The 19,449-nt window shown below is 37.2% G+C and overlaps 1 protein-coding gene across 1 annotated transcript; it reads left to right on the top strand.

The window, feature by feature from the left end:
* Positions 1 to 2,282: 2,282 nt before the first annotated feature.
* On the top strand, positions 2,283 to 12,137 carry LOC132169503 (allantoinase-like). The gene is made up of 11 exons (XM_088510721.1): positions 2,283 to 2,372; positions 2,636 to 2,729; positions 3,091 to 3,211; positions 3,494 to 3,567; positions 3,816 to 3,892; positions 4,120 to 4,156; positions 4,230 to 4,315; positions 5,594 to 5,653; positions 5,904 to 6,052; positions 7,178 to 7,304; positions 11,980 to 12,137. Exons 1-11 carry the CDS (start codon positions 2,283 to 2,285, stop codon positions 12,040 to 12,042), a joined length of 978 nt encoding a protein of 325 aa, XP_088366847.1. The 3' UTR covers positions 12,043 to 12,137.
* Positions 12,138 to 19,449: the final 7,312 nt, after the last annotated feature.

The following is a 19,449-nucleotide window of genomic DNA, read 5'->3' as shown; positions in this document are numbered from 1 at the left end:
AGAGAAACTCCCCAACAAAAGTACCTTAGATCCGTATGAAATTAGAATCAGGCAAAGGGAATTAAGGGCCTTTCAAAAACCCTGGGGGGGGACTGGTAGTGTCCCTAGTCCCCCCCAAATTACAAGGAAAATAACAAAATTGAAGGCTAAAAAAAATTTTTAAGGTAAAAAAAAATAATTTAAAGTATTTTTTGCCAATTGGCCTCCTAAAACTTAAAGTTGGCTCCGTCTCTTCCCATAACCGATCAAACCATACCAAAATCTACATCTACATAGATATCATAATGAGAAATATTATGGGTTAATAATGGACTACATACATCTAATGATTAATTTATTGTATTTATAGGAGAAGACGAGCCAAATATAAGAAATTTATTGATCCATAGTATTTCTCTATTATAATATCATAGCAACATAGTATTTCTTAAGTGAAAGCTACAACTTGATTTTTTGTTAAAAGAAAAAGAAAAAAAAAAAAAAAAAAACATATTGATGTAGAATTAGTTTGGTATCAGTTGGAGTAAATCACATCTCTAATTCGAAAATAAAACTAAATCATTTTGGGGTAAAAGTTTGAAATCCAAAATTGAACCATTACAAATTTACAGCAAAGCACCCTTTCTCTCTCTCTATCTCTCTCTTCCCTTTTAACCCACCATTCAGTGCATTATGAATATTCATGTAGTGGTTTTTGTTTGATTCAGATTCCAATCGTGTCCTACCAACCAATCATATAGCAATAGATTACTTACCAACAAGATTAATAATTTAAATTTTTACGTAAATTCCATGATTTTTTTTTTTTTATATATTTTAAAGTAGAAAACCTTATCATTTACCAATATAAAAAGCATTAGGACTGATAGAGTGCTGTCTGAGTCGGTCTGACTGTTCATTTTTTTGTCTCTGTTGTGTGCTCTTTTTAAATTTGGGTGGGTTTCACCGATCGGCATTCTGCAGGGCCCCGAACGAATCCATGTGATCTGGCCTTGTTCCATTCCTTGACAAGTGAAGTGACTTTTTTTTTTTTTTTTTTTTTTTTAAAGCCTACTTAATTCACTCAAATTATTATTCCAATGACAATTTATCCTTCAAACTATCAATTAAGACAATATACCCCACAAACTATCAAAACAATGACAATATATCTCAAATTTTAATAAAATGATGAAATTACTCTTAATAAAATAAATAAAAAATATTAAAAAAAAAAATTTTCTTCAAATTTTAAGGATATTTTTGTCTTATTGAAAATTATATAGGGGTATTTTTGTCATTTTGCTAGCATTGAGGAATCTATTGTCATTGTTTTGATAGTTTTGAGGGTAAATTGTCGTAATTGATAATTTGAGGAGTAGATTGTCATTGGAGTGATAGTTTAATAGGGTTAAATAAACTTTACCCATTTTTTTTAAGTAGACCCACGGCGATGCTTGTGGGCTTATTTTTATTTTATTTTATTTTGTACTTTTTTTCTTGGTTTATTATTATTTTTCTTCTTCGCATATTGGGTTCCAATTTGCTTTTCATGTTAAGACATAAGTATAAGACTATAGTCTCTAAGGGGTAACTTAATCGGGTGTGGACCACGCCTCATGAAGCGGATGTCACTAGTTCGAATCTTTTCTCCCCCTTCCCGGACATATCAAAAAAATAAAAAAAAATATAAGACTATATAAGTCAACTATAACTTGAACTATTTAATTAAACATGTAAAACCCGTCAACCATAATCAACTAATTTTGTATTGGATTTATGTCAAATTCATAAGTCTTGTAAAAAATTATCAACTCTACTGTCATGTGTCAAGTTAAGGATATAAATATAAGATTATATAGGTCAATTATAATTGGTTTTATTCAATTTTATCAATTATAATTCGCTAATATTTTACTGGTGATGAAATTGGCAGGTCAAGTAAAAAAAAATATTAAAAATTAAAACGAAAAAGATTAGAGGACGTTAGTAAGGGTGGCCGAAAAGAAAGATGTGCACAGGCAAATCAGAGGTTCCAGTAGTACGTGGCTGAAAGAACCGGACGGTCGGATAACACCAACAAGGCCATGAGGAGCCGAAGCCAAAGAGTGTATGCAAATACTTCATGCCCAGTGCTGTAGCTATGTCATTGGCCGGCGATCGACGTTAACTATCTCCGTCCCCCGCGGGTGACGTAAATATATGACTTTTGGAAATTCACAAAACCTCGTCGACGCCTCGTCTCTGAGACTGTGTGTGTGTGCGAGACAGAGAGAGAGAGAGAGAGAGAGAGAGAGAGAGAAATGGCGTCTGTGCTGCTATGGAGGGTGTTACCTCTGCTGGCACTGCTCGCTTCTTTTTTCCTCTTCTTCTACGCCCAGAACTCTTCCAAGGTCTGGCTATATTGCTTCTTGTGAGAAAATGGAGTTGACTTTTGTTTTGTTGGTGTTGGGATTTGTTAATCTCAAATAAGCAAAGCCATTTCACCCAAAAAAAAAAAAAAAATTGAAAACTCAAAAAAGTTGTAAACTTGTAATCTGGGATTTAAGCAGCGGTTTTTCATTTACTATCTTCAGAAAAACAGAGGAGCATTTTTGAGTACTTTTTAATTATTCACGTGAATCCTATGCTGATTGAATTTGACATTTAATGTCAGTTGTCTCACAAGGAGTGCAGCCTTCTTCCTCACCAGAGTTATTGGATAACGAGCAAGCGCATTGTGACACCACAAGGTGTCATTTCTGGTGCAGGTTTGTTTACTTCTTAATTGATCCCCCATGAAGAAAAAAACAGAGGATTGTGGATTATAGAATATAAGAACCTTGTTATAATCTACTTGTTTAACATTTGGGATTGCGATTTCCCAGCAAAAAGTGTAATTTTAAACCAAATCGCTGTGGTTTGGGAGTGCATTTTTAAAGTGCACGATTTGACTGCGTTTTAAAAAATCGTTATTTTTAAATCACACATCGTGAAATTGCAAACCAAACGGACCCTAATTTACTGTTGTTAGTGTAAGGCTAAATGTTGAATCATTCTACAAATATTGTTATGATTATCATTTTTCAGCTTAATTAATGTATTTTTGTAATGAAATGCATAAATGGGCAGTGGAAATAAGGGGAGGGAAGATTGCATCCATTGTTAAAGAAGAGGATGGGCGTGGCAGTTCCAAGGTGGGGCATATAGTTGATTATGGAGAGGCTTGTGTCATGCCTGGCCTGATTGACGTGTAAGCTGTGTAAAACATCTCTCTTTCTTGTGGTCTATTTCTTCATGGTGTGTATATAATTTAGCATAATAAATGGTTGCATAAATCTGGTGCCAAATTTTGTGTAGTGTTCTGCAAAAGACAACATATTGATTTACAAACTTCTATGATTCATGATATATGCCGTTTTGGTATCTTCTTGTCATTAATCCAAAGCAAATTTCAGCATTGGTTTTAAGTATAAAACGATAACTTATTTTAACAAAATATATAAGATATTCATTTTGATTTTGTTCATGGCAGGCATGCACATCTTGATGATCCTGGAAGAGCAGAATGGGAAAGATTTCCTTCAGGGACTAAGGCAGCTGCTGCAGGTGTGGCAATCTCCCTCATTTAAATTTGTGTTTCAAAGGTCCTGTGGACAAAAAATTTTTAATTGATTATTTCTGCTGAATTTACTGGCTTTCCAAAACCGCCCTGTTGACATCTAATATCACAATTTGATTTTTCTTTGTCTATTAAATGTCAAATAATTCTCATGCAGTACCAAAAGTTCTGACTCTTGTGTGTTGATCTCTTCTGTTCCACACCCAAATAATTTGGTATCACTGTGTTTCTACAGGTGGTATAACAACATTGGTTGACATGCCTCTAAATAATTTTCCTTCAACTGTGTCTCAAGAGACTTTGAAACTCAAGGTATGGACAGATGAGCAGCAGTGCATTACTTTGTTTTGGCCCTTAATTTTTTTTTTTAATCATTTCGGTGACCTTTCTATATTGTAGTAATGCATCCGTCTCATTTTGTTTAAAAATGAACTTATGCATTTTAATGGGGTAGTAAGTAGTTGCAGATAATTTCAACTAACTACTGGTTTTTTTTTTTTTTTAATTTATAAATTGTCTTTAATGCTTCTGCTTGATAGATTGAAGCTGCAGAGGAGAGAATTTATGTTGATGTTGGTATGCTCCTGAAACTATTCCTTAGCCTAATGATAACTCCTGGACTATTGTCTATTAACTATACCACCAACAGGTTTCTGGGGAGGTTTAGTTCCTGAAAATGCATTCAACTCAAGTATTCTTGAGGGTCTCCTAAATGCTGGTGTTCTTGGTTTGAAGGTAACTATTTCAGGAGTATTGTCAGTTGTCATTGATCATTCTTAGTTTATCGATTCACTTCATTGATGCATTAACAACCCAAAAACTCTAAAACTGTTTAGCATATATAAGATCACTGTCAGTTGTTTTGAGCCACAAAAAAGGTGCAAAACTATTATGCTCAGTTTTTCTTTTCCTCTCTATTTCAAGACATGCAAAAGGTTGGATAATGCTTTCTTAGATCAAGAACTAGAGGAGAAGAATTGCATTCTATTTTAGGGTTTGTTTGATTAACGGTTTTGGCATGATTTCGGCACAACACTATTTATCCCACTTTTTCATTTTTCCAACATTCTCTTACTTTTTACGTCACATCAATCATTTTTTATTACTATTCAAATAAAAAAATCACTACAAAACAACATTTTTTCATTTTTCCATACCAAACATTCTTACTTTTTCACTTTTTCAAAAAAAACATTCTTACTTTTTTTTACATCAATTAATTTTTGCTACGGTATCGAACCGAAACCGAAACAAAATCGTTTATCAAATGAATCCTTAATGATGTGATCTGAGTTTCAAACCTTGACAGTCATCTCTGCCTTTCTTCCATGGCAATTAATAACATGTTAGGCATCTCCTTCACATGCTTACACATGAGAACTGTGGAAACGACTAAGACTACTCTGTTGATAATATTTCCCAATTGGAACAACAGTACCTCCAATTCCTTGTTTCTTCTGATTCTTAATTTTGCCAAAAATGACTTTTGGATGATATTGGCTAGTTTGGCTGTCATGGGGGATTGCCATGCCTAAAGTTTGATTGTATCACTTCTCTTTTTCCTTAATCAGTTTGTCGACTAAATTAATCATTCTAAGATAGATGATGTGGTGCTCTCTAGCTAAGGACTGTAACTCAAGATCCAGCATCAATTCACAGAGCCTAAGTTTCAGGGGTTTAGTTCTGTGGTGCTCTGGAACTTATAACAATTCCAACTTGTGAAGTATAGCTTTGTGGGCATAGTACCAACCATTTATTGATCTTAGGAACTTTCTATTTGGCCAACTTGTAAAAATGGTTCTACCGGCTAAAATTGGAAACATTGTGGTAATATCTATCATGTAGGTTTCTAATTCCATTATGATCATTCAATTTTGATAATACAAGTAATTATATGATGAAATATAACAACATTAGTATGCATATAGTCTCTAGACCATCATGACTAACTTTTCTTTGTCTGATAGGTGTAGCATTGGGATTACCTGATAAAGTTTTCTATGTTTTTTGTAGTCTTTTATGTGTCCTTCGGGGATCAATGACTTTCCTATGACAAATGCCAGTCATATTAAGGTATGTTTCCTGATATTTAGTCCAAATGTGCATATCTCTTCCAATTAAATAATTTCATTTATGTTGCATGAATAGTAATCTAGGTTGCCTCTATTGCAATAGAAATCATGCTTGCATATAATGCCTTTTTGCAGAGATTATTTCAGGGGTTGGATGATGTGATTTCTTTTACTAAATTGAGTCTCTATCTCTTGCAATACTTATGTATTTTAGTGTACTTGCATAAGATATGCAATTATTTGTTCCTCAGGAGGGACTGTCTGTACTTGCAAAATACAGAAGACCACTACTTGTACATGCAGAGATTCAACAAGAATCTGAAAGCGACCTGGAACTTAAAGATGGTAGCCATGATCCTCGTTCTTACTCAACCTATCTTCAGACTAGGCCACCGTCATGGTAAGATATTGCTTATGACTTTGTGAACTGATAAGGAAGCTATTCAGCTATTGCTTGATTTATACTTGATCCTCAAGATGAACAATTTTATGAAATAAAATACTTTTTGATTAAAGTACATACTGGTTTGGCCAATCACCCATTCAGACCCCTGTGATTTAATTTACATGCATTCGGCATCAACCTGGTAGATACATCTCGAGTATCGGCATCATGGATCATGTTAGAAAATCCCAGTACACACAATATATGTATTAGCCATGATGATTCACAAATATAAACCATAGATACATATTTTCACAATGGAACTCTAGTTTTGACCACCTTCTGAAATTGGAGAAATACTTTCTAAAATTTTTCATGCCCTTCAAAACTGAGAAAAGTTGGTAACTGTCTTTTCCCCCTAGAAGTGATCAGAAAGTGGTTCCTCTAGCATTTCAGGAGAAAATCTTCTGTATTTGGCTTGATTCTATGAATGCCATTTTATATGATTTGCGATATTCTTTTTTATTTCAAATTAGGGAGGAGGCAGCTATTTTTTTTGATAAATAAAGATATATATATCAAAGGCGTAGAGGGGCGCAACCCTAGTACACCGGGAGTATACAAGAGAGCAACTAAGAAGAAGAGAACATAAAAAGAAAATCTTGGAGCTGATCACTATAGACGCAAGCCAACCAGCAGTCTAAGTGAAGAGGGTGTACAAGAAAAAATGTATAAGGTCCTCTAAATTCCTAGCCAAGTCTTCAAAACTTCTTGCATTTCTCTCGTTCCAAATGCACCACATGCGGCAGAGAGGAACCATTTTCCACACAACGGCGTTGCTAGTTTTACCACCCGTCCACCAAGAATCAAACATTTTCTTAGCGTTACCTGGCATAACCCAACACAAGCCAAACCGAATAAAAATGGCATTCCATAAGGTGCGTGCCACCCCACAGTGTAGAAAGAGGTGGTCAACAGACTCCCCATCTAATTCACACATGGAACAACGATTTATCACCACAATACCTCTCTTCCGAACATTGTCCAAAGTAAGAATCTTTCCAAGCGCGACTGTCCAAGCGAAAAAAGCCACTTTCAAAGGATCCTTGGTGCGCCAAATGTTTTTCCAAGGGAAAGGAGGGAGGAGGCAGCTATTAGGGAGCTTGTAACTCTGACAAAGAAAACAAGGACGGGTGGCCCTGCAGAAGGAGCTCAACTTCACATTGTTCACTTGTTTGATTCAAGTTCTACCTTAGATCTTATTAAGGTACTCTTTTATGTGCATATAGCACCAGTGGGGCATAATAATTTATAATAATTAAGAAGCAAATTCTCATTGACCTTCTTATGCATCAACTTTTGCATAGACTTACCACTCATTGATGATCTGGTGTAAGTGAGGAGTAAAATTTGATCCATGGCCAGCAGCCATCCAATTTCATGAAGAGATTTTTCTATTTCTTTTTCTTTTTGGGAACTAATTATCACTGGTATTCACGAAAAGCTACAAATACATTGAAATAATTTTTCCAAGCAAGTCAAGAAATTAAAAAAGAAAATCTCTCAAAAAGAGTTGTGAATAACATTTAATCAAGCCTTTCAGCATACAAAAAGGAAAAAAGACAGAAAGACCCATGGCCCATCACTTTGAAGTCCTGCCACGTCAAGCTTTTCAACTGCTATAACCGTCCTTGGGAACATCTTTAATAATGAAAACATGGATTTGGGGCTGGAGTAGCATCCACTAAAAGGTGCACTCAGGAAGTAAAGTGTGTATATGAAACCCACCACCTTTTCATTTTATATTCTAAAGCATCCTTTTTTCTATTTCATTCTAAACAAACAAAACTTAATTGTCTTGGTGCATGTCTTCCATTTGGTAACAAGTAATGCTCCTTTCTGGGTTGCATACTTGCATTGTGGTCTTAAGTAAGCAATAAATAAATAACATTGCCATAAATAAGAAAAGAGATTACAAAGAAAATGAAAATTATTCAATCTCAGGAGGGTCCATGCTCCTTGATAAAAGGTGAGTTCCACCAACATGTCCAACACAGGCAACCCCCCTTGTCAGAATCCCAGAATACTAAAAAAAAAAAAATTAGAAATTTTTACTTGACCTAGTTAGTAATATGTTGTAATCTTGAGGTGCTGTAAATCTTGAGCTTGTTAGTAATTCCAAAATTTTTACTGAAATCTGGCTTAAGTACGGTAAAAAAACTAAAGCACATATGTTGTAACTTTTTTGACCGTTGAGATTTATTTTCACTCTCTTTTTCTCATAAAAAAAAAAAAAAAAAAAAAAAAAACTACAGTTTTTTAAAGCACCTAAGCCAAATCCAATTTGTTAACCATTGGACCAATCCGAGCCGTCCAAATGGACAGCGAAAAGTAACAATTGCCATCAGAATATTCATTTGGTAGGCCTGGTGTTAACTTCAGTAATATAAGAATGTTAGAAAGATGATTAGATGAAGACAAGAAGAAGCTTTAGAGAGCTAAATGAAAGTGTTAATTATGACTTTATTTATCCACTGTTTTACTACAAATTAAAAAATAAATAAATATGCATTGCAGAATGTTTGCCTCCCTGAGATATCAATAAGAAAATGGTTTTATATTCCGTCAAAAAGAAATCTAAAAGACACGTATCCTTGTAGGTACAAACAAACAAACAGTATTTTGTCTTGCAAGTGCCAGGAATTTCACAACAACATTAGAATATAGAAGTGAATAACATTGGAGAAAATACGTAGAAAATGAGTAGCCACCACACATTCAGATAAACCTAACAAACCAAGCCCATAAATAAGAACATATTCACTTGGTCCAGTGTCTCATGAAGTAATCAGGTTTAAAGTTCAACTTTTTATTAGTGAACCAATTTTTTAGGGTCACACCAGCAGTAAAAACTTAAACTTTATCCGATTCGTGAGGCACGAGCGCTTTGCATGATGTTAACTAGTCGGCACGAAACCCCGGATGCCCAAATTTTCAAAAAAAAAAAAATTCAAGAAAAAAAAGTAACTTATAAACAAGAAATAGAGCATACCCAGATAGCATCCACCAATGAAGAGAAGGCACTGAAAATCCTTTCTTTGCCATATAGTTGGTTTGTCTCACCCTTCCTGCAAGAGAGCCTTCCAAAGTCTATTTAGCTTAAACTAAAAAAGAAAGGAACAGAGCAAAAGTTGGCAGTCTAGCTCTCCATGGAGGCCCTCTGTCTCTCTCTCTCTCTCTCTCTCTCTCTCTGTGTTTCTTCTCTTATCTCTCGCAGTTTTCTCTTTACACTGAAAATGGGTGATATAAAATGCAAAGGGTGATGAGGAATCAGTAGTTTTCTTCAAGGGAAATGATCCTTTTCCACTTTTTTGAAATTTTAGGCTTTGACAGGGCAGAGCGGTGGACCGTTTAGACAAGGCGACGGCACTTGTCTCATCATCAACTTTTCTTCTCTTCTTCTGGTTGTCAAGTCAACCGGTGCTACATACTCGGCTCTTCTTTAACCACTTATTATATTCTCTGCTTCTATTCTTTCCCTTTATGTTTCTCTGTGTGTTAATAGTATTTTAAGCTCTCATGGATTTCATTATTCAAGATGGCAAGAATTATATGTTATTCCTTTTTGTTTAAATAGACAACTTGATAAGCAAATTCTTTATTGCACACAAATGCATTTCAAAATGCCACACAAACGAAAAACTCACATAATTGATACAAGCCAGATAAGTACACTCAAAAGAAAAATTCTAATTAGGACATGTCACTAGAATATAAAACACATTTCAGCAGCTAATTAGGGAAGAAGTCGGACTTGCAGAGACTGGAATATTTACAATCCCTTCCAACATATGTAGAACCTTCTTCATTGAAGGGCGGAGTGGCAACTCATCCGAAGTACACCAAAGTCCTATTTTAACCATTTTCTCCAATTCTCTCTTGTCAACCTCTTCATTATTCACTAGTTTACCTAGTTCACCACTGTTAAAACAATGGTTTGCCCATTCTTTAAGATTAGCTTCTTCCTCTGGAAGATTAGAGTCCATACTCTTTCGACATGATATAATCTCCAGCAGCACAATTCCGAAGCTATACACATCTACTTTGTCTGTCACGGGCAGATGTTGACGCCACTCTGGGGCAATATATCCCTGTGTTCCTCTAATTTCGGTGAAAGTTTTGGTTTGAGCAGCATTTAGCAACTTTGCCAATCCGAAGTCAGAGATTTTTGCGCATCCATCTTCATCTATGAGTATGTTTTGAGGTTTTATGTCACAATGAATGATTTGTGGCTCACACTCTTCATGGAGATAAATAAGTCCTCTCGCTATGTTGCAAGCGATTTCCATTCTCTTATCCCAAGAAAGTTGTTTTTCAGGCGTAAAGAGTTTATCTGCAAGTGACCCATTGCTCATGTACTTGTACACCAAAAGCCTGTTGAGTCCATCGTGACAATAACCCAGTAGACGGACAAGGTTTTTGTGATGTGTTCTCCCAATAACTTTCATCTCAGCATGAAACTGTCTCTCCCGTTCGGCCAACATTGATCTGTCTAGCCTTTTGACGGCTACAATCTCCTTGATCTGGCCGTTTGAAATTGCCCCTTCATATACTGTTCCAAATGCTCCTCTACCAAGCTCCTTGCTGAAACCTTGAGTCGCATTCTCAAGTTGTGCGTAGGTGAATGATTTTGGAGCAACATCCTCACCCAACTCAATGTTTCCATTTTTAGGCATCATTTGATACAACATAACACGGTTTTTGTAAATCCCAAATCCAGAAATTGCCAAGACAATAAATGCAAAAACACCTAACGAAACACCGATAATAATAAGGATGTGCTCTTTCTTGCCTGGTTTTGGGAGTGTAGATGTACCTATCTTGATGAAGGCTACGGTTGAGCCGCTTGTATCGCTTCTCCCAAATCGCAAAGGAAGCCTCTGTTTTGTGCACTCCCCCACGCCGTCTTTGAAAAACGCAGCTTCACACTTGCAGTCCTGCAAACATGCGTCACTGCAATTCTCTTTGGTCAAAGATGTGACAAGAGAATAATTATCATTTTTCCATTCGGTATTAGACTCTGTCATCGTATATTTGGATTTGGAACTTGCTGAGCAACTTTCCGCAGTAAAAGTCCTGTCACAGCCTGAGCCCCAATCACCTTCCTTCACCGGTGCAAATCCAGGAAGACATTCGCAATCAACGACTCGATTTTTTGAAACACAATATCCATTGAGTCCACATAGACCCTTAGGCGCACACCCGTCATCTGGCCTAGACCATGCGACTGTCCAATTTCCAGTCTGAGTCATATCGTGTGAGTATAGCCGCATGATCCCATCGGGGTCAATGGTCAATCTGTAGAGTAGTGTTCCTGATGCCGGATTCAGTGTATGATTGCCGCTGCTATTGAACAAATAGAGACGGCCGTCGCCATTGAACAAATAGAGACCGCCATCGCCATCAAGTGTTAGTATCCCGTCTATTACTGGGCCAAGTGCTGTATCTTTAACAACAAATGACCAACCAACAGATGACCAATAACCATAAACGTCTGTGTATGGAGTTCCAACTGGGTACATTGCGAGAACTCCATCTTCTTGCATCAAAAGAAGAAATTTGCCCCTTGTCTGGTTAGATTTTGAGAGACTGGAAGTCAACACTTGTCTTTTGGTAAGATTTTGAGTTGGTAAAAGGGTGTCGGTTGGGTTATCGAAACTCTGCCATAGTATCCGATTAGCAGAGCCATAGAGAACAAAGTTGCCGGAGTCAAGCATCGATGCTGAGCTGGCACCATCTGAAGAAATGTCGAGGGGTGTCTTCACGCCTTGTGCCGATTGCAGAACCAGTCGTCCATCAGTTGTGAATTCCAAATTAACATCAGCAGGAAGTGGAGTGCTGCTGTCTCGGTTGGCAGTCCAAACAACTGTCTTCTGTGGAAGCTTAGCAAGAAAAATGCCGACAGCATAACCGTCGCCTTGCTCGTAGAATCCAAAGGCATATAGACCGGAAGGTGATGGCCATGAAAGGTTGGTCTTAGGTGTCAACGAAGAGCCTGGCTTTACAACATTGGATGCCCCTTCTTGTTGTTGAGCTTCTGCTGCAGAGAGAAGAAGAAAAGGCAACAACATAATTATTGGCATCATTGGAGAAATAATTTTTACTTGTTGTCTCTGTTTTTCTTCCTCACATGGATGCACTTATATATAGTTATATCTATTATAAGATCCAGGAGTAGACTAGTAGTCAACGGAAATGTCCGCGCATTGCGCAATAACAAGAGGGTAATTTTTTTTTTTTTGTAACACAAGAGGGTAATTATTTACTCAGACCATATTCAACAAGTACTCGATTAAGGGGAAGGGGAGGCTACTTTCAAGGAATTTTGGTTTTAACTATTAATTACTCTATATCCGTTTTTTTATAAAATTAAATGGAGAGTTCATTTTCCATTTTTATTTTTTTCTAATTGATTTTTAATGAAAATGTTAAAGTATATTTTCGGACAATCCAACTTATAGAATTACTCATTTGTCACATCAATTCAATTTGAAGAAGATATAAATTTTTAGCATTTCCCTATCATGAATATAATCCCCACAACTAAAAAATAAAAAATTAGTAGGGCTGTAAAATCTTGGTGTTGTGCTTGTCCTTGCATATAGGGGTGGGTATCGAGGGAATCGGTGACGGTAGGAGGTTTTTTGCCTACCGTCCCAACTTTGTCGATGAAGTCGGTAATTTTACCGACTTCATCTCGACTAAGTTTATTTTGATCAATGACGGAAACGGTCGGTAATCTGTTGGAGAGAGAGAGCTTCATGGGGTGGAGAGGTCCGATTGATCTATTCTTCGTCACTACTCTAGAAAGCTGGTTCTTGAAGAGGAGATGATGGGCTGCTGGATGACAGCCTTCCGTGGTAATGGAAGACAGCTCAAGTTGGTGATAAGAATTCTACGGTTTTGGATTTAAAGAAAATGATCCAAAAGCTAGAAATAAAAGGAGCTTTGTACCCATCTTCTAGAAAAAAGAGCTTTCCAACTCAAGTGGGTGATAAGATTTCTACAATTAGGATTTAAAGCAAATGATCTAAAGGCTAGAAATAAAAGGAGCTTTGTACCTATTTTCTAGAACAAAGAGCTTTGCTACGACTTTTACAGGTAACTCTTCCAAGCCTTCTTCTTGTTGTTTCTCTTCTTCTTCATCTAGTGGACCAATGCTATCAATTCCACCATAGCCTCCAAATCATCATTTCTTATTTTTTATTTCTGATGTCGGTAACTTTGGTTCGGTTTCGGACGAAAACCGTCTTCTTTGAAGGCTATTTTGCCTACCGAATCGAAACTGTCGAAAATCTTAAAAGCCTATCGCGTACTGGCCGGCCGGTAGTCGGCGTCGGGGCGGTTGCGGTAGGCCGGTTGGCGGCGAGTCGGGAATTTGCTCAAGCCTACTTGCATAGCCTCTATTCACTTTAAAAAAAAAAAAAAAAAAGGATTTAGTGACGTGTCTACAGTAACTCATTTTTTGTCACGTTATTAATTAGTAATGTGCTAATTAGTGACACGTAAAAAAATAATAAAAATTTTTTTTTTTAAAAAAAAAAAACCTTTAGCAACATGGTAAATTCCACATGTCACTAAATTTAAATTCCATTTAATTTAAAATAAAAATATTTAAACTTTATACATTAGTGACGTGTGAAATTATGCCATGTCACCATTTATTGATGTGTCACAATAACATGTCAATAAGGTGTTGACATGGCACATTGCCACATCACCAATTAGTGACGTGGTGTAGTGCCAGTCAACATTGTATTGACGTGTCATTGTGACACGTCACAAATTGGTAACATGCCACAATAACACGTTACCAACACACAACGTGTCATTGTAAAACGTCACAAATTGGTAATGTGCCACAATAACACGTTACCAACCCGTGACGTGTCATTGTGGCACGTCAATAAAGTGTTGACGTGCTACTTTGGCACGTCACCCTTGATTAACGTGCCATAATTTCACATATCAAAAAAATGGAATTAATTAAATCCATTATCCTAACTAACTAACGCATTCTTTTCTCTCTAGCCGTCTCTTTTCTCTCTAGCCACCAGAGAGAAAAGTGAAACCCTTCAGCCACATAGGGGAGGAGGGTTGGCCGTTTGGCAGCCTCCCTCCTCCCCTCGTCCTCCTCGCTTCGGTGCTAGTTATTTACCTGATGCCCTAGCCTCGGTGCCTCCTCTCTTCCCCTTCTTTGCCGCTCTTTTCCCCCTCTGTTTTTCTCCGTTTTTGTCCCTTCCCTGCCGCTTTTCTTCCCTGGCCTTTCTGCAGCGGGATCCTTGGCCTTGTTTTGGCTCCTTGTGGGTACAGATTTTGTTTGTGGTTGCCGCCGACCTGTGCCGCCGCTTTGCTGCCCACTATTAGGGTTTTCTTTCATGTGTCCCCACCGCGTCGAGCTCCCACGCCCCTTATGCGGCGGTTTCCGGCTTGCATGGGTCCGGCTCCCTTCCGGCTACCGTCTTCCCACTTTGTGCTCATTTTCCCTGTTTTGGTGGTTCCTTGTTGTTTTTTCCGTTTTTTTTTTTTTCTTGTTTGTGGTTGTTTTTAGATCCTGCTTTGCCGATCTTCTCCGCGCCTGTTCGCCGCCCACTGTCCACTGTTGGGCCTTTCGACGTTTCCCCACCGCGATGAGCTTCCAACGCCCCTTCGGTTTTTGGTTCCCGACGTGTGCGTGATTGAAGTGTGCTGTTTCTTTTCTTGTTTTATTTCCCTGTTCTGTTACTTCTTTAAGATGTATTTGTGTTTTGACATGTGTTTTTTCCCTGTATTGTTTAATTTCCCTGTTTTGTTCGGCTTGTAATAAGGCTCTTTCCTCTCTCACTCGATCTATGTCACCTTTAGGTTAATTAGTTTTGGTCCAGACCTTTGGGTTGTGGATGTGATCATTATCTTGGCTTTCGAGTAGAGGAGGAAGAGTTTCGGCATGTGAGTTTTTCCGCTCTCAGGGTCGAGGAATAATTGCTATCCATGCATTTGGTTGAGTCTATCTGTCACAGATCTAGTAATAAGTCTGATTTTAGTCATAGGTTAGCGGATTGGTCTCGAATCTTGTACTAAACCTAGTAATCTTGTAACTTTATGTTATAGTTGCTTCAAAGCTTTGCTATGTAATGTAAGAGCTTTATGCTCCTGGTATTATTGAATGAAATGTTATTTTTTTCTCAAAAAAAAAAAAAAAAATACTAACGCATTTTAATTATAATTATCCTATAATATTAATTATAATATTATTATGTGTTTCACAAAAATATATTAAATGACAAAATTTAATTGGTATTCAGGGATATATGTATAATTATATCTAGCAATAATGATTATATAATTAAGCTGTATCCATATTATATTGAATGATAAAAGTTAATCATATAGTTAATTGTATCATAAGTAATACTTAAATGTCCTAATTATAATTAACAAGTATTCATGATAGTTGAAATTTATATATATAAATTTGAATAGACAGTTTGAAGTTGATTGAAATTCATGATGATACTTAATCATATAAATTGTTAATATGTATAATCATATCGATTCATAGAATTCATAAATATCATATAGCATGACAATGTGGTTTGGTATGCACTATAATTAAAGAGCTTTATATATGCTTGTCATCTTTAATCAATGAAATCTTCAGATTTCCGTTCAATGACACTGTGGTTTGAATAATCTCATGATATGCATGAGATGATTAGCATTACAAATTTATTAAAATTGACAATAACAAATTAACAATGCATGTAATGTCCTATAGTCACAACTTAATTAAGTCTATATTGAAGTTGCCCTTGAAAATTTGGAAACTTTATATTATTACTTTTTTTCTTTTTTCTTTTTCTTTTTTTTTGAAGAAAAGGATGTTTATTACTTAAACTGAAACTTGCTCAGCAAGAACACAATCACGAATACACGGGGGAAAACTATCCCCCCAAAGCTTTTTTTGTGCGATACATAAAGCAAATTTGGCTAGCAAATGTGCCGCTCCGTTTACTTATATTATTACTTATTAAGTATGTCAAAAGAATATTAACTAACTAACAATAATTAAATATTGGTAAATCATAGATATAAAATTATATCTATGATTATAAGTATTTTTACAATATATAATTGAATGGTAAAGTCAATTAGTCATATATATGGTTATATCTTAAATGATATAACCTGCATTGAATATCTAAAATGAACTAATTAACTAGATATTCAATGCAGGTTATATAGATCGATCATTTAAGATAAAATTAACCATATATATATGACTAGCCTATTAGATATTTAAAATTGACAATAACAAATGGACAGAAATTTTCTCCAAACTAGAATCAGATGGGTCTTGGAGTAATAATAAGAGACGATTGAGGACGGGTTTTGGCAGCTTTGAGCAAAACTTTGAACTCTATTCAAGAACCAGTTGTAGGTGAAGCAATGGGGGCCTTAGCAGCAGTGGAATTTAGCAGGGACAGTGGTTTCTTTGATATTATATTAGAAGGGGATTCCAAGCAAGTGGTTGATGCCACCACCAACTCGGGACCTTTATGGTGCAAATACAGACATATTGTGGGTGATATCCAGGAAGTAAGGAAGACCTTCAGAACGTGGGAAATCTGACATGTAAAAAGAATAGCGAATGAGGCTGCTCATGGGTTAGCTAAGGCTGCCATAAGGGAGGTATGTGAGAGAATTTGGTTGGCAGATACACCCAACTCCATTTTGGATGTTGTTACACTAGAGCAATTTGCTCTTTCAGTATAGAGCTTAACAGCTCTTGATTTTTCCACTTTTGAGAATAAATTGAGTTACTATTGATTCAAAAAAAAAAAAAAAATTCCTCCAAACCAGTTTGAAGAAAATATATATCATCAACCTATTTAAATAGTGCCATGTATCTATAAACTTTTAAAACGTTAGTCTAAGTTAGTAATCCGCAATTATTGACCTTAAATATTTAATGTGCCAAGTGTCTACTAACTAACAGTAGCTTCCATTTGATTTTCTCTAAGTTTAGGGCACAAAACTACTTTTTGTTTTCCTATGAAAATATATTTCACAATAATTTTTCTTACATTTCATATGCTACTAGTCACAATAATTTCACAATATATTTCACAATAATTTTCCTATGAAAATTGAGTTACTTTTTGCTTTCACAGTATATATGTTATATGTTGATGCACAGTTTTCCAAGTGATGACGTGACACGCCTGCCGAGCTTAAGTTGACCGACACACAAGATATTTGACTGCACAACAAGAAAGAAAGAAGGATCAAAGTGACCGGGGGTGAACCGGCGTGAGCACTCCGATGCCTAAGTCAGCATGAGAAAGAAAAAGGATACTGCAACAACTATAGAGCTCAGAGAATGAGAGTTGTGATTACCTTTGCTTTGACCACATGACTTGTATTTATAGGCAGGGAGAGGATTTGATTTCCCATGTATTCAGGAATCTTATCCTTTAATATCAGCTAAACAAACATTTGAATGAAAGATCATGTTTGTTAGTTGTTCCACTATTTCAGCGACTTGGGATCAGAGGATCAACTTTGTAATCTGTTTAGGCCGTATCAACTTAAAGCGTTTGAATAGGACTTGATCGCCATTGTGATCAATTGTCATATCTTCGTGGATATGTGCAAGATATATTCTGATTGTAAGAAATTTGATAATAAGATTACTCAGATATTAAAAATAACATCTTTCAGGATATCGAAGTTACTCCTTTTACCGAGACTTACAAGTCCTGAGTTATTCTCGGACTTTATGGTCTCGGCTAGAGGTTGCTTCAAATTCGTGGTCTCGGATCATATGAGTAGGTCTCGTCTCGGACTGCGTGAGTGGGTCTCGTCTCGGATCACATCAGTAGGTCTCGGATTTGGGCCCTTTCTGGCTGGGCCTAAGGACTGCTCAATAAATAGTAGGCCAGTTCATGACCCAACAGTTACCCCCCAATTTCAAAGTTTTGCAAAACTAAAGAAATTTCATGTCTTGATGGAATGAACCGAGGCCAGCTTTTCTTAAGAGAAATCCGAGTCAGACAATGTTTTTTCCGACCCCGTATCGGATTAGTAAGGCGGCAAAATTTAAAATTTAAATTTCAAATCTCAAATATTTGAGGGAAAATTTGACTTTTGACTTTCCAGGCGTCGGTTGAGATTCCGAGACCCTGTCGCTTTATTAATGCTGGCTTTCGAGTACCTTACACGTGTCATCTGCAGGCGGCGTCAGTTGAGCTTCCGAGGCCCTGTCACTCGTCAACTGTAGATGTCGATTGGTATTTCGAGACTCTGTCGGTATATCGAGTATGTCCACGTGTCGCTATCCGAGGCCTGTTTCACATGGCGCATTTAATGCACACGTGTCCGAGGCGGTCTTATTTAAAGGACAATAATCTTCTCTTTTTCCATTCTTTCTATCTTCCGCAGCAGCTTCTAGCTTTTCTGTTTTCTTCTTTATTCTTCGAGAGCTCTTTTTGTTTTTATAAACCATGTCTGGAGATGAGGGATCAGGGTCTGATGGCCTCGGCGACAACACCTACCCAGCCTGTTGGCGGCCGTTGTTAACTAAGGCTGATGAAGCCAGAATTCGGGAGCAGTGTTTTATCCCCAAATCCGTGAAGCTGCGATTCGACGATGAACGGGTAGGTGCTATAGTGCGTTCTGATGCGCACGAAGTTTGTCTGTACGAGACGATGTTCCGTGCTGGTTTTCACTTACCCTTTCCGCCGATCATTCGAGAGTTGCTGAGCTATCTGAATCTAGCTCCCCATCAGATTGTGCCCAATGCATGGAGACTTATCCACGCCTGCGTGTTGCTTTGGCCTCTGGCATTCGGACTGGGGCATCATCTCACAGCCTGGGAATTTTTGTGGGTATATCGCCTTCAAAAGAACCCAAAGTGTGATGGTTTATACAATTTCCAGTCACGAAGGGGGAAATTCGTTCACGTAGATGGTACATATTCCAGCAACCATGCGTGGAAGGGAAAGTACTTTTTTGCAACAGGGAGGTGGGAATTTCATCCTACCGAAGTTACCCAGGGTCCGAGAGTGCCTCGGGAAACCAGTGTTCCTGCAGCGAACGCCTCTAAAGAGCCAGCCCTTACCGATGACGAACAACAGCGCGTAAATAAAGTTTTAAGGTGGACTCAAAAACACGAGAGTCTACTAAGCTATTCATTGCTAATGAATACGGCCTCGCAAGGAGGAGGCCTCGTCAGATTGGAAAAAGGCAATGGCGGAGGTAAGAAGGGACCTGTTTCTGCGGTCGTCCGAGACCCAAAGGTTCCTACCTTAGACCCTCCAGCGGCCAACACTCGAGGAGCTACCCCGCGGAAGACCAGGCTTGATAAAGGT

This window comes from Corylus avellana, chromosome 1 (assembly GCF_965113065.1).
Source record: "Corylus avellana chromosome 1, dhCorAvel1.hap1.2, whole genome shotgun sequence".
Taxonomy (NCBI): domain Eukaryota; kingdom Viridiplantae; phylum Streptophyta; class Magnoliopsida; order Fagales; family Betulaceae; genus Corylus; species Corylus avellana.
Note: the sequence above shows the minus strand (reverse complement) of the source record. Positions and strands in the feature narration are given on the sequence as shown.